Genomic DNA, 15,199 nt, shown 5'->3' with positions numbered 1-15,199 from the left:
CCACTAATAACCCAGACCTCCTCGGGGTGTTTCTTCTCACTCATCCTGCACCACCACTCTGTCAAGGAAAGTTTGATAATCTCCCTAAGCCAACAATTACACCTTATTTATTACTCTGCATGTGTAATTGCAGACAGGAACTTTTAAGAGCCATGTCAGCCTAATTATTTGCAATAGGGCAAGGCATTGAACCAGTTATCAAGTCCCGCTCAGGTTTGCATGAAGGTTTATTTTCTTCAGGCGCGTAGCTGTAACAGCACAGCAGGAGCATCCCAGGCAGGCACCAAGTCCCCTCCCAGGGACCTGCCTTCCCCATCCCACTTGGAAGCCATGGAAGAAGGGCAGGACGCTGGTTTGGACCAGTAAAAAATGCTTTTAAAGCCAGTAAAACCCAAGAGAGATTGGTCCCCATCCTGGCAAAACATCCGTGGCCAGGACTTGTCAGAGTTGGCTTTGCAACTGCCTTCTCCCAGGTGAGAAAGCACCGAAAATCCCCCTCCATCTTTTCTTCTCCCCAAAATAAAGGTGTCCGCCTGCTGGGAGACTGCACACCTGGCAATCCAAGAGCAAAGCACCCCATAAAACTGCTTTTTCCCCCAGGCCTGGAGCTGTGCACATACCTCTGTGCTCACCCTGCCCACACTCTCCCCCAGCTTTGCATTAAATTTGCTGCCCTATAAATATCTCCCTCACTGGGGCATGCTGGATGCCTTCCCCAGGGAGAGCAATAAAGTCATGGGTGGGCTCAGCTTCACCCAGGCTCCTTCATCCTCACCAGTGGGTTGGTTTCGCCTCCTCGAAGCTGTCTGCCTCTTCCAAAATAAAGCCAGCACAGGCAGGAATGGGCAGGAATGGGCAGCACCTCATGGCTCGATTGGGATGGGCACCTGTTTGCACCTCCTAAACGTGAAAGGTCAGCTTGAAAGGACTCCACGGGGGGAACATTTCCCTCCTACGCTTTGCAATAAGGCACGTGTCTGCAGGAAGGGAGCCGCAAAATGACCCCAAAACCCCTCACCAAGCACCCACGAAGCTTAAAACCCCCTTGCACCCACCGGCTCAGCCCTCCTCGGAGAGGAGATGCTAGGCAATGCGCACGTGAAAATCCTCAGGAATCAGCTCACCGGGGTTGTTTGCAAGCTCCAGCACTGGGATCTGTTCCCAGGTCCTCGAAATCAGGGCAGGCAGAGATCCATCAGTGGTGGGGAAGTTTATGCAGAGCAGCTTCTAATCTGGCAGATCTGATTTTAAAAAAACAAACAGAGAACTCCTCTGACCAGATTGACTATAGCCACGAAACCACGAGCCTCCAGACATCTACATGTGTATATTTATCTATATATACACGTCCTGTGATGGTTTACCATGTCTGATGTCCCACCTGATAGTACAGAGCAGAGCCTCCATCGCAAATAGCACTTTTGCCTCCTGAAAAATCCCATTCTTGCAGCATAAACTGAGGTGTATTTAGCAACTTGTGGGGGGAGTTGTCCCAGGCTTTCGCTGCAATGGGGACAGGCAGGTCCTTGCACTTGTCCCCAGCACGGGATGCAGATGCAGAGAAGATGCCACAGCCACCTCTCAGCAGCACTATTGCCCCTCTCCTTCCTCCCCAAATGAGACATTGCAATGGGTGGGTGCTTTGCTAAAGGCTCTGCAAAAAGGATTTAGTATTTTCCCCACTGCCAGCATAGCTGCAGTGGCTCCACAAAGACCTCCGGTGGTTTACAAAGACCCCAAGAAGCTTTGGAAAAAACCCAAGGCTTGCAAAGACCCTGCATGGCTGGCAAAGAACCCCGAAGGTTTGCAAAGTCTCTGGAAAGCTTGCAAAGACCCCAAGAAGGTTTGAGAGACTCCAGAAGGCTTGCAAAGATATCCAAAGGCTTGCAAAGACCCTGCATGGCTTGCAAAGACCAAACCTGGTTTCCAAAAACCCCGGGAAACTTGCAAAGACCCCATCCTCCTGCCACTGCAATCCCTCAAAGACAAGGACTTGTGCAGTGGTGGGGAAATGGGCTCTGCCAGCCCCTTGGGCAGCCAGGGCCACCCAGAAATCCCCAGAGCCACCAGGGTTTCAATCCCATATTTGCTAGAAGGTAACACTTACTCCTGAGGGTCCACAGGTTTCCTTCTACCTGGCAAGTGCCAGGGGCTTTTACCCATGCCAGCACCATCACACCAGCTGGACCACAGGGGATATAAATACATTTATATCTATATATAGATGTAGAAAACAAACCCTGTGACCAGCTAGAAACACTCTGGCTGATTTTAAAAATCACAAGTGATGTGGTGAAGGATTTGGGGTTGGGGTTTTTCTTGAAGAAAAGGAGGATTTAAATAGCATGTGTTTTCCTCACTGACAACTGAAATACTAAATCCTCGGGCACAGGAATTAGGAAGTGAAAATGGGCTTACACCTCTATTTCCCTAGCCCACAGGTCCCAGAAGAGCACAGGAAGGTGAGACCACCCCAGCCCATGCAATGCCAGCTGCTTGCTCTGCTTTGGGGTAAAAAGAAGGAAAATAAGTCTCATACAGTGCTGGAGAACAGAGCCCGCTCGTGCAAACACGATGCAGTTTTAGTTTCTCCCCCCCTCTTTCTCTTTCTGGTTCCTCTTTCACCAGTGTTTCTTACTACTGGTGGTTTAAATAGATAAATCATGATGCTTCTCAGAAGAAGGAACATTTTCCAGCTGCCAGCAGGTCAGGTCCTGACTCAGGGTGTCTAACCCGGGGGTCATTTAACCCAGGCCCCTGGCATGTTTTGCACAGCAGCAGTGCTGCCCTGACCGTGATGCTCTATGAAAGGCACAGTATGGGAGCAAACTGGTTTATATTTTCTTGTATTCCTCAGGGAGAACATCTACAGCCTTTAATAAAATATATCCATTGCCACAAATCTCATTTTTGCATGTGTAAAAAAGCAGTAACCTGCCTTCTTTTGTGTTCCCAAGTGTTTGCTCAGCAACACGAAGTTCTCATTCACATTTGCTCAGGTCATGGCAAAAAAAACCAAAACAAACCAGGATCTACTTCAAATGGGAAACTGGATTTGAGCTTATTTCCTATGCCCCAGCCACAGAGGGAAGAGAACACTAAAAAAGAAAAGCCCGAAAGGGATATAAATAGGGAACATCAGCCTGAACACTTCTGCTCCTCACTAATTGCTTGTGGCTTCCAAGATCTGGGGCAGAAGTTTGGTTTTTAAAATGAATATTTAGCTTGATGTTAATAAATAATGCAAACACCTGCGTGGGCAGCAATTGCTCCCAACGTGCTCCGCTGTGGTGCAGGGTGGTAAGAAGCGGGTTTGCCGTGCAAAACCACCTTTGATTTCCCCTCATCAGCAACTGGCTCCCCAGCTTCCCTTTGAAAATAAGGGAGGGGGGGGAAGGGGAGGAGAGTCCTGCTCTATCGTAAGGGCTGGGAAATTGTATTCCTTCCTCCCAAGAGCAGCCAGGGCTTTTCCCTAGAGAGCAAAAAAAGAGGGGATACCCCATGGATGCAAATGCCAGCTGAAACACAAAGCGCTGCAAAATTGCCTCCGCGTTAGGCTGCTCGTCCCTGTTTGGGGTCAGGGACATGCTGGAGGGACGGAGAGTTGGGGACAGCTGGGGGAGCTCCTTGCATAGGTCTGGGAGCTGGCCGGGCTTCGGGCCAGCTGCCCTCCCTCTCCATCCCTTCCCTCCCCTCGGAGATCATTTTCATGGGGCTTTAGAGGGTCCAATCCAACCACCCCCTCCCTTCGGACTGGGGTGGGGGCTACAAATTCATCAACCCAAACTTTGCAACCTCCAAAAGTTGACTGATTTGCTCCGGGGCCAGTCAAGGAGGAGGAGGGAGGCGTGCCGGGGAGGAAGAAGAAGTTGTGTGCTGCCGGGGGGGCTCAGTGCCACCCAGAGCAGGTGGGGAAGGGTGCGTGTGCCCATCATCGGGGCATCCGGGCTGCTGCACTGGGAGATGCTGGGGGACCGCACACTCCGGCTGCAGCATGGGAACCGCATCGAGGCCCTGTGCGTGCTGGGCACCCACATCTCTGCTGATGTCTATGGGTGAGTGGGACGCTCTAACACTTCCTTTCCTCCATCTCTGCATCTCCACCTTTCTTCTCACCTTTACCCCCTGTTTATCCTTCTGCAAATCCCCCCTTCCCATTTTTCCTTCTGCTGCCCCAAAACTCACAGCCGTGACACTCTGATTTAATGCAATCTGGGGGCAAAATCCTCCCTGGGCTTCGCCAATATGCACAAGTCCTAGGAAAGCTTGGAGCATCTGCCATTGCATGATATGGTATTTACCTCGGATCTGCGATGGTGATGGGTTTGATACATTTGTGGTCAACAGATCCAGTGTCATATCAGAAAGCTGCTGGAGAGTGGAGGGATGAGCAGGATCCACAGGGATGGACTGCAAAGGAGGGGATGCAGCTGGGATAGGGGAGAAAAACAAGATCTAGTGACCAAGCAGTGTCCTGGGAAAGCATGCAAGTCCCCATACCACCAACCCTGCTCCCCTAAAACAAACTGAACGCTGTACTTCAAGATAATTATTCCCCCAAAGGAAAAAGTTTAAAAGCTTATTTCATGGTTAATTCTAGTCTTTGCTGCTTTTGCAAATCTCACCCTCGATATTCAAGCCAAGCAATGCAGTTACAACTCATCTGTCATCTCTCCAGGTCAAATCTCCTCCCAGTGGGATTCCCAAAACCCAGAAACAAGGAAACCGAACCAGTTTTTCCATGCATAATTAAATGTAATTTAACAAGTTAAGAAACACCTGGGCAGCAGCAAACAAGTGCTCAGATTTCCTCTCCCCCCCACTGGTGCAGGTTTGGTGGGGCCATCGGCATCCAGAAACCCAACAAATGATGCTGTAACGGTGATACGGCATGAGCTCTCGGGTGTCAGGAGCACTCACACTCAAAGGGAGCCTGCCCCTCAGGAGCTGCAAGCAACCCAAAAATAACAACCCTGAAAAGACAGGGAAATTAGGGAAAAGGAGCCAGGACAGTGGAAGGGGATGCACAAAACAGCTGGGGAAGAGCAAGGGCACATCAGACTGGGAGCGGTGCAACACCAGCTGCTTTGGGGTTGGATAAAATCACCCCGAAAATTAGTTTCCCATGGTAAAGTCTCTCAGCTCGGTTGCCACGCCATTACAATGAGCTGTTAAATACCAGGTTTGCCTCGGCTGGAAAATAAACATGGATTTCTCCATTGAAGTGCAAACCTGAGTTCGGTTCCAGTGGCGCTGAGTACTTTGGGTGTGATTATTATAAACCATAATCTGCACCAATGGCTACAAAATGGATTCATTTTACTAAAATAATGTGTTCTGCCCTAAAAAAAAAAAAAAAAAAGGCAATTCAAGTGTTCCCAGGCAGGGAGGAAAGGGTAGAAAGGTGCCGGTGGTAAGCGTGGAGACGCCAGCGTGTCCAGTCTTGGCTGTGTTTTGGACAGTGAAAGCCAGGTGTTTTCGGAGCAAACCTCTAAAAATACAGCATGTTTTTGGCAGGGCGGCCCCAGCTGGGGCAGTCTCCTTTGGTGTGAAGCACACAGAGGGGGTGAGCGTGGAGGTGGCATGCCGGGGCCAAGCAGAGGTTGAGTCAGCCCCCGGCAGCAGAATGCAGTGGCCACTGGATGAGGGGACAGTCCTGAGGATCAGCATGAGCCAGGCCAGCACTGAGGTCAATGATAACAAAGTAAGAAGTGGGGTGCTGGGGTGTGGGACCTCCATGAAGGGAGAACATCCTTCCCCAACCAGGGATTTGGGGGTTTGCAGGTAACTGTCAGCTTTTATGCAGAGGGAGGGCAGCCCATCAACCAAGCCGGGGTCTTCCTCACTGGCATCGGTGAGTATGAAGGCTTCTGCAACACAACAATCCCTCTTCAACCCCTCAGCCCCTTGGAATGGGGTGTTTTGATGTGGGGGCAGAGATAGACCCAGGTTTGCTAGGTCTGGGGGGTTTTGCACCCACCCAACCTTGCTGTACCCTGGGGTCTGTCCATCCAGGGATCTCTCTGGATGTCGATGCAGATCGGGACGGCGTGGTGGAAAAGAACAACCCCAACAAGGTAATTCAACCTCTTTCACTGCACAGAAAGTCCATGGACTTGCAAAAGCCTGAGCTTGCTAAGCCCCAGTGGGGTGTTTTAGGCAAGCTGGACCTGGGGTCCCGAGGGACATGGGGCCATCTTGCTCGTCAGCTGTGACAAGGAGAGCCCCTTCACTCCAGCATCAGACTGTGACGACGAAAGGGTATTCAGCAAAGAAGGTAACAGCTTCCAAAAAAAAAAAAAATCATATAAAGCAAAAAATGCTCCATTAGTCCCCCTCTTTAACTTTTTTGGAGATGAAATTTTGCTTGAGAACCAACTGCCCATGAGCTGCTCTCCTCCAAGCTGCTGAGTAAGCTTCCCACATGGGAAATTTTTTTTTAATGCCATGCAAACTAATTGCGGTCAAGACAGGGCATGAAGCACAGCCAGAAAAATAGCAGAGGTGCCACCAACAGCAGAGCTTTGCCCAGGGGTGCTTCACATGGGTGAAAGGAGCTCAGGGCAAGGCATGCTGCCAGCAGCCAGGAATACACCCATCTGTTCCTGGAAAACTAAAACCACACAGAGCTGGTGCCCATTGGCTTTTTGACACCAGGGACCAGCTGCATCAGGGCTGTGATGGGGGAAAAAAGGAAAAAAAAAAAAAAGGGGTATTTGTTTCAAAGCACAAGCCACAAGCTTTGCTAGCAGGACCACAGGTTGTTTTTCCAACTTGCAAAGGCTGATAGCAAGGGAAGAGCAGCTTTCTTGGCATGGGAAATGCAAACCCCAGGAGAGAGCACGCAAGCCAGCCAGAGCTGCATGGTACAATCACCCATCACCCAACTTTTTTTTTGTTTGCACCCCAGATTTGCTGGACATGTCTCGGATGGTCTTGAGGACCAAAGGGCCACAGCGCCTGCCGCAGGGGTATGAAATCGTTCTCTATATTCCTGTCTCCGATGCCGACAAAGTTGGGGTGTTTTATGTACAGAGTAAGTCCTTCCTCATGTCCTCCTCTGCCCCTTCCTCCTTGTTTGTGGTGCTTTTGAGATCCCGGCAAGCTCTTTTCTTTCCATCTCTGACCTGGTCCTCACCATGCTCTTCAAATGGCACTTCTGAAGCAAATCATGCCTTCTGCATCCCTTGGAAAACTTTAGAGATTAACAAGCAGAGGCAGATGGCCATAAAGGTATTTATCCAAGGTCATCCAGCAAAGGAGTAGCAAAAAAAAAAAAAAAAAAGCCACGTGTCCTGACCCCCAGATGCTTTCTCCATGACAGCAACATGCTCTATAACACATTTTCCCCTCCTTGTTCCTTATTGTGGGTAGTGATTTATTCCCTGGGACCAAAAGCCCTCATCCAGCCCAGAAATGTGCCATTAAGTAGCTTGGTCTTGTCCCTCCATGCAGAGGCAGTCTGTCAGCAGGAGGATTGGTGGCTTGTCATCCCATGGCATGTCAGAGAGGGCTGCAAGGGCAGAAACCCCATGAAAACATCTTCCCAATGACTGCTCCATCCAAGGAAAGGCTGTGACATTTTTCCTCACCCTTCTTGTGCACAACTGCAAAATTGCAAGCCCCTTAACTCCTGTTTTAAGGTACTTCTGCCAGATGAGGTTGTATCCACCCACAGAGGCAGAGAAGCTCCAGCACAGAGGGATTGCGGTACCTCTTTGCACGCAAGCAAAATAGCCTTGAAACCACCACTGAAACTTTGGAAATTGCTCACCTTCCCCTTTCTCTTCTTGCAGACCCCTTCTTTGGGCAGCGCTACGTTCATGTGCTGGGCCGGAGGAAGCTGTACCACACTGTGCAGTACACTGGTGGGGCTGCTGAGCTTGACTTCTTCGTTGAGGGGCTCTGCTTTCCTGATGACACCTTCTCTGGGCTGGTCTCCATCCATGTCAGCCTCCTGGAGACACTGGCTGAGGTCTGGGGGCTCTGGGGAAGCGGTGAAGATGGGAGTCTGCAAGAGCCAGAGGAGCATGCAGAAGGGGATGGGGATTGAATGGAGAGCAGTCCCCATTAATTTACCCCAAAACTGACTTCAGGGGTAGGATATTTGGGGGGAATAGTGGTCAACAGGGTGTGGAAAGTACCTGATTTCTGCTTGCCTCCCCAGGGTATCCCCCATACACCAATCTTCACCGACACAGTAGTGTTCAGGGTAGCACCGTGGATCATGACCCCCAACACTTTGGCACCGGTGAATGTCTTTGTCTGCAGGTAAAGGCCAAGGGATGATGTCTTCCCAGCCAAATCAGCATCAGTCCCATAGTCTCCCTGGAGGTCACAGAAACAGGCTGGGGAGGTGATGGGCAGAGGGAAAGGCAGGTGCCTGCAGGGGATACCCATCTTCCAGCAGCCCTTCATTCCCTTCCCTCCTGCCATCCACTTTCCCAGCATGAAGGACAACTACCTCTTCATCAAGGAGATAAAAAACCTGGTGAACAAGGCTGGCTGTGAGCTGAAGGCTTGCTTTGGCTACATCAACCGTGGGGACCGCTGGATGCAGGTAGGTGGGCACCAGAGAGGGGGCAAAGCTTTCCCTCCTTACTGATGTGCCCCATGAGGGTTTTCCTTCCTTCTTTAGGATGAGATTGAGTTTGGCTACACCCATGCTCCCCATAAAAGCTTCCCAGTGGTGCTAGACTCCCCTCGAGATGGAGGTCTGGAGCAATTCCCCATCAAGGAGCTGCTGGTAAGAGCAGAACAGTCACTTGCATTGCCCAAGGAGCAGCTTGAAGGTTTTTATGCTTAACCTGTTTAACCTTTCCTAAAATCCCACTTGCACTTGGCTCCTTGGAGGCCCTACAATGGCATCTGGAAAACCTTTTATCCAGAAGGTGCTGGATGAGAGGGGAAAGGAGGAGCTCACATGTCTGGGAACAAAAGACTCCTGCTGAGCTCCAGGACAGGAGTGGCTTTCTTCACCCCGAGTATCCCAGCAATGGGCTGGTTCTTCCTTTCCTCCTCTAGGCCTGTGAATATGCAGCAGCTCCCAAGCAAGAGAGGAAAGGAAACCATGAGAGGGGTCAGTTTACTTCCTTGGAAGAGAACAAGATGCAGCCAGCTGCCAAAAACACCCCCGTGGGGCTGCTTTGCCAAGGCAAAGGGGCAGCTGCAGGCAGGGCATGCAAAGAAAGCTGCCTGGGAAGGCAGTTGACGCTGGCCAGGGCACTTTGGGAAAGCCCAGCAAAGACAAGCATGGGAAAAAGATGGATTGAACGATCCCTTGAGATATCACCATGCAGAAAGGGCAGGACATCCTCAAGTAGCCACCAAATCTCAGCCCCATATACCCAGGCAGGCCCTGGCAGCAGCCTTAGCCCTGGTCTTCTCTCCAACAGTAATAGGAGAAGAGGACAGCTCTTTGCTGCGTGTCACTTTGGGGAAGGCTAAGCACTTTCAAAAGCATTGAAATATATCGTTTCTCATGCCTGAAATGAGTACACGCAGTCCCAGATTCATCAGGCAGGATGGGAATACCGCACTGATCCGCTCCTTCGCAAATAAGCTGGGCAACCACTTCTATCTGCCCTCTTTAGGAATTGCTTTGCTTCATATTTAGAGAAGCAATTTCAGCTTTGGAGCTGCTAACACATTATACTCCAGTTTCTGCTTTGAAGCCTCCCCTAATCCCCACTCCTATCTTTCCAATCTCATTTTCCAGCTAGGAATATTTAGCCAAAAGTAACACGCACAGGTCCTCCTTTCACCCCGGCCAAGCCCTAAGCCCCTGTGACCCTGCGCCAGGGAAAAAGGAGACGCGAGGGAATTAGCCCCTCAAAATCAATCTGGAACTGATAGGACTTGGATGTGACCCTCAAACCTGGGATGAACCAGTGCCTTGACAGTTGAAACCATACTGGCTTTATGGTTTATTAAACTGAAATAAGCTGAGAGCAGGTGTTTCACGCTCAGTTCCTCCCGCAGCACCCAGGGAAAGGATCTGACCCCCGGACATCCTCTAGATATGCCCCCCAAAAATGCACAGGGAGCCTCAAGGAAAGGCAGCCCTGCTGCACTCTCGCTATCCCAGCTTCTCCAAACATCCTCAATTAAAAAAAAAAAAACACTTCTAAATCAAAGCCATGCACCCTCAGGTCTCCTTGCTCATTTTTACCAACCTGTGTATTTGGTTTACCCTTATGGAAACCCAACACTAATAAGGGTTTGCATTAAATCCCAATCACAACAGATACCTGATCTTGTCCCAGGGGCTGCCATGAGCTCCAAGTCCATGTTGACTTGAACCAGAGAGCAAGGACAGGTTCAAGGCAGGATTTTTGTCCACCACTGCCATTTTTTGCCCTATTTTTAGCATTACAATCTCTCCCTTGGGCATTTGACCCTGGCACATCACAACCAAGGGTTAATTACCCCTGCATGCACAATGCCTTAAATCCCAGGTACATTAAGTCCTGAAAATCAAGGCTTAAACAGGATTTAAGTGAAGTACAGCCCTTCAGGTGGCTCTTATGCCTGGGGTGGATTTATCCTCAGGGGCTGAAGTTCATCTAGCTAGACAAGAGCCATCCAGAAACTCAGCTTCAGGGCCACCCCAGCACCTAATTAGCTTAATGCAGACACTTAAACATTGGCTGTGGGATGGCAGAGGAGATCTCTCCCCAGCTCTGCCACCGGCATTTGCCATTTATTACTGAGCTCAGATGACCCAGAGACCTTTATCCTCTTGCCTTTCCTTTAGCCTCTCCCCATCCATGGACAGGCTTCACTCTTAATATTTTTACCCACTGGAAGAGGTCTGAGGCCAGCATGAGGAAAAAAGCAAAGGCACAGAAGCATGGGGGACTCAGGGCAAAGCCCACAGTGATTTCTCTCTCCCCAGGGCCCCGACTTTGGCTACGTGACCAGAGAGCCCCTCTTTGAAGCCATCACCAGCCTCGACTCCTTCGGCAACCTGGAGGTCAGCCCACCCGTGACCGTGGCAGGGAAGGAATATCCCCTGGGGAGGATCCTCATCGGCAGCAGCTTCCCCACGTAAGCAATGGGAAACCCACAGGTTTAGGAGCAAAGGAACCACAACTGCCCCTAAATGTCATCCAAAAAAAAAAAATCACATTAATGGCCTTAATTAGCCATTCCCTGACCAGCTGCAAATCCAGTACCCTATGGAGTGGATGCACCCAATCTCCATCTTCACATTTAAACCCTCCTTTCTTTCCTCCACCTTGATAACAATTTATGTGTATGTACATATTGCTGCATAAGTATTTACTCCCCTTATTCCCTCTCTCGGGGGTATTCTGCCCCCAGAGCCGCAGGGCGGAGAATGACCAGAGTAGTGCGGGATTTCCTCTACGCCCAGCAAGTGCAGGCTCCTGTGGAGCTCTACTCCGACTGGCTGTCCGTAGGCCACGTTGATGAGTTCGTCACTTTTGTGCCCACCTCCGATGCAAAGGTACCCCAAAACCCTGTGCTACTCTGCGGTTTCTCTTCTGAGCAGCTAATCCCATTAGGGCACCTCTAAGGAAAACCCCAAAGCTTGTTTCCTTGACAGTCCCAACCAGTACTTGCTGGGGTTCTCATCCACAAAATGAGGGCTCTGAACACAAAAAGGGACTTGTTGAGCTAATAATCAACACAGAAGAAAAAAAGATGCCTGTAAAGGTTGTCCAAGAAATGTAAACTTCAATATTCACATGGGCTGGCCAGGGTTCACAGCTGCTCAGCATCTCCCAGATATTTTCTCTTTCCTCTGTCCTGGTTTTTACTGCTTCTGACACAAGATTTTTCCTCCCAGAGAAACCATGTCTTGACCTGGATGGTTCATAGAAAAAGTATTTATGCACACACCCACCCCTCACAAACCCTCCATTCAGTGCTTTTGCCCTCCCTGGGGCTGTGCTAAGCCCCCATAAGAAATCCCATCAAGACTGCAGCAAGCAGTCTCTGGTGCTCCACCAAGGAGCGAGGAAACCATTTCTGCTGGTGGGAAGCAAGCCAGGACACACACAGGACTCAGACCCTACAAATTCACAGTTCCCATAGGATTAGCTCATCTGGCTTCTTCTGAGGAAGTCAGAGCCTGATTATTCACTTGCTCTATCCTCCCCCTCCCCCACATTGCAACGCCAGCCCAGAAACAAACCAACCCACCCTCAGACAGCAACCACACTCCTCCCCCACCACCTAAGCTCACCTAAACCTCCAGTAAACACCCTCAGGGGGGTTTATATACCCCACCTGGGGTGGGCAGGATTGGACCCAGCTGCAGCCAGGATGCTGTTTTCCTCCCTGCCCCAGCAGCAGTTTAACCCCTTGGGGGCATTTCGTATTTGCCAACAGTGTAAATCCCTGCACCTCTTTTGGATACATCCCCTCAGCACCACATTAAAAAAGGCACTAAATAACAGCAAAAACACCTAATTTTAAGAGTTTAAGCTCAGGTTCCTTCCAAAAATAAGCCCCTGAAGTCCCCCAAGGCTTTGGATAAGGCACTTTCAGTGACCACTCTCCCTCCCATCTTGCCGCAGCGATTTCGGATGCTGATGGCCAGCCCCGCGGCATGCTACAAGCTCTTTCGAGAGAAGCAGAAGGAGGGCCAGGGTGAAGCCACCATGTTCAAAGGCAAGGGGACAGCAGGCGGCTTCGGCTGAGCTTTGATGTTAGCTGAGACAGCCGGAGCCACCCCACAGAGCAGCCGGCCCGAGGGCGGCAGCGCCTGACCGACGTGCGGGTATCGGGGGGACATGGGGACCTTTTCCCACCCGGTTGCCCTTCACAGCTGGCAAGCGGGATGCCTGCTCACCATACCCAGCCTCCTCAAGCCCTATTTTGGGAAAGCGAGTAGGATGGGAGGGATAAAGCCCTCTGCACGGAGGGGATGCTTGCTTGGTGGGATGGAGCATCTCTGTAAATACCAGCAGAGCTCCAGCATGGAGTGGGACAACCAGGGGCTCTCGCATCACCCCAAATTAGCACCGTTTTTTCTCGCTTGCCCTTCCCTCCCTGCAGCAATGACATTTTGGTTGCCAGTTTGGGCATCCTCTAATTGTGGTTTTGAACATCATCCATCTGTGATGGGTTTGGGGGAAGGTCTCCATACCTTCGCAGGTCCCTCTGGGTCACTGCCACCTGCCTGGGACCCAGCTGTCCCCAAACAAGAGATGGCCTCCATGGAGGTGGCAGCTCTGGTTTTGTGGAGCTGAATGAAGAGATTTAGCAGATAATGATTCCTGTGGGCAGCAGGATGGATGACAGGACCTTTCCAATGCTCTTTCCAATGGGCAGAGGTTTTCTTCCCACCCAGTTTCCCAATGAACTAAGAATTGGGACTCCCGGCAGCCTTAATTCCAAGCTCAGAAAATCATGATTCTGGGGACTTTTTCCATCTGTGTACCCCATTTTAAGCCAGGCTTCTGCTAGCACCACTTCATTTTAACGGGGGTTTGCATTTGTAGGGTACTTGGGAACAGACACAAAACGGGTCACCATTAACAAGGTCCTTTCCAACGACAACCTGGTGCAGCAGAACCAGTATGTCCAGGTAATAATTGATATTTCTGGTAATAATTGATATTTCTTGTAATAACTGCCCCAGGGTGGTGCAAACCCTTAAGGGAGGTGTTGCATTTTGGCTTTCCTCCTGTGTGAGATGGTTTTGGGGGCCATGCCTACCTGTGTCCCCCCACTCCACCCACTCTTCTCCATCCCCTCCAGCGCTGCATCGACTGGAACAGAGATGTCCTCAAGAAGGAGCTGGGGTTGACAGAGGAGGACATCGTCGATCTGCCGGCCCTGTTCAAGCTCGACAAGCAGGGCAAAGCCGTACCATACTTCCCCAACATGGTGAGGGGGGTCCCTGTTCCTCGGGTCTCTCCAAAAACCAGTTTATTCAGCCAGGATGAGTCCCCAAAGTTGTGCCACAAAAGCACAACATTTACAGCTTCCCAGACAAAGAAAATATCTCCAGCCAGGCTCAGATAAGCCCGGGTCTACCATAACTTTGTGGCTTTGTGTTGCTTGCAGTGGGGTTAACCTACATAGTTTTGAGGTGAAAGCCTTTCAAAGCAGTGAAATTGCAAGGCATGGGGCATGTTTTAATGATAAGAAGGGGGAAAATTATGCTGGATTTGGAGGCCTGGGGGAAGTTGGCTGCAAAAAGTGGCGTCGATGCACCATTTTGGGGTGAGACTGATGGAGGAGGGTGGCCAGCGGCTTTCCTTTGGCTTCATCAGTCCCGATGCCGCTGGGCTCCCTTTGTGTCACCCCACAGGTCACCATGATCATCCTGGCCAAAGACCTGGGCATCCCCAAACCCTTCGGCCCCGTGATGGGGGGTGAATGCTGCCTGGAGCGGCAGACCCGCTCCCTCCTGGAGCCGCTGGGCCTACACTGCTGCTTCCTCGAGGAGGTGGCCTCCTACCATGGCAGGCTCGGGGAGGTCCGCTGTGGCACGAATGTCCAGCGGCAGCCCTTTGCCTTCAAATGGTGGCACGTAACACCATAGCGAGGCCTCCTCCTCCCTCCACCCTCGCCCCAGGCGGCTTTTTCGGTGTGTGTTGCTTGCGATTCAGTTAATAAATGAATTTGCTGTGAGGAATGAAGTGGTAAATTAAATAATAAGGGGTGATAATCGTGAGAGAAAGGGAAGGATGCCCTCAGGGAGGGCGAGGTAGGGGGGGATGCCATGTCGGCCATTGGCGCCTGCCATTTTGCCCCAACCAGTGTTGCAGCAGATAGGTGGGCCTGGGCACCTCCCCTGCAGAAAGAATTCGGATGGGAATTAATGGGGGGCCGCACTGGTCTCCCCCCTCCCCAAAAAGGGAGGATCCAGGCGTCCGGGCCCCGCCATCCCGCCTTGTGCCACAGGGCGCACCACACTCAACATGGCGCCTCCCCTGCGGCCGCCGCCACACCCAAAATGGCTGCCCGCAGAGCCCCGCCCCTCCCTCATCTTAAAGCGGCGCTCTATGGCCGTGCTAGCGGCTTTTTCCGCTTCCGGGGCGGGAGCGGGGTCGGAACTGCGCAACGCCAAGATGGCGGCGGCCGTGGTGGGAGTCTCCTTGAGGCGCGGCGTCCCCGCACGGCTCCTGCGGGCCAGCTTGCGGCCGGTGAGGGGCCTAGAGCTGCCCTGACACGGGCAGCCATGTGGGGGGTCTTTGGGGGAGGCATAGTGCGAGGGGCT

General features: G+C 51.4%; 2 protein-coding genes across 3 annotated transcripts in view; both read left to right on the top strand.

Annotated features, from left to right (window-relative positions):
• The first annotated feature begins 3,963 nt into the window (after positions 1-3,963).
• PADI2 (peptidyl arginine deiminase, type II) lies at positions 3,964-14,521 on the top strand. Its single transcript, XM_010577500.1, has 16 exons — positions 3,964-4,055; positions 5,518-5,704; positions 5,785-5,854; positions 6,016-6,077; positions 6,160-6,277; positions 6,911-7,036; positions 7,797-7,975; positions 8,168-8,271; positions 8,449-8,560; positions 8,639-8,746; positions 10,898-11,049; positions 11,326-11,470; positions 12,546-12,639; positions 13,473-13,558; positions 13,732-13,860; positions 14,288-14,521. The coding sequence occupies exons 1-16, from the start codon at positions 3,964-3,966 to the stop codon at positions 14,519-14,521; spliced, it is 1,998 nt and encodes a 665-aa protein (XP_010575802.1).
• A 498-nt stretch (positions 14,522-15,019) lies between these two features.
• The window catches only part of LOC104837838 (succinate dehydrogenase [ubiquinone] iron-sulfur subunit, mitochondrial), a 30,484-nt gene continuing 30,304 nt past the window's right edge, over positions 15,020-15,199 (top strand). For both annotated transcript variants that reach the window (XM_010577247.1, XM_010577249.1), the window contains exon 1: positions 15,020-15,125. In XM_010577247.1, the coding sequence (XP_010575549.1) occupies positions 15,051-15,125 (75 nt within the window). In that variant the 5' untranslated portion in view covers positions 15,020-15,050. The remainder of the gene's footprint in view (positions 15,126-15,199) is intronic.

The sequence above is a fragment of the Haliaeetus leucocephalus genome, unplaced genomic scaffold (assembly GCF_000737465.1).
Source record: "Haliaeetus leucocephalus isolate CR32 unplaced genomic scaffold, Haliaeetus_leucocephalus-4.0 Scaffold556, whole genome shotgun sequence".
Classification (NCBI taxonomy): Eukaryota; Metazoa; Chordata; class Aves; order Accipitriformes; family Accipitridae; genus Haliaeetus; species Haliaeetus leucocephalus.
This window is presented reverse-complemented; position numbering and strand designations above follow the sequence as displayed.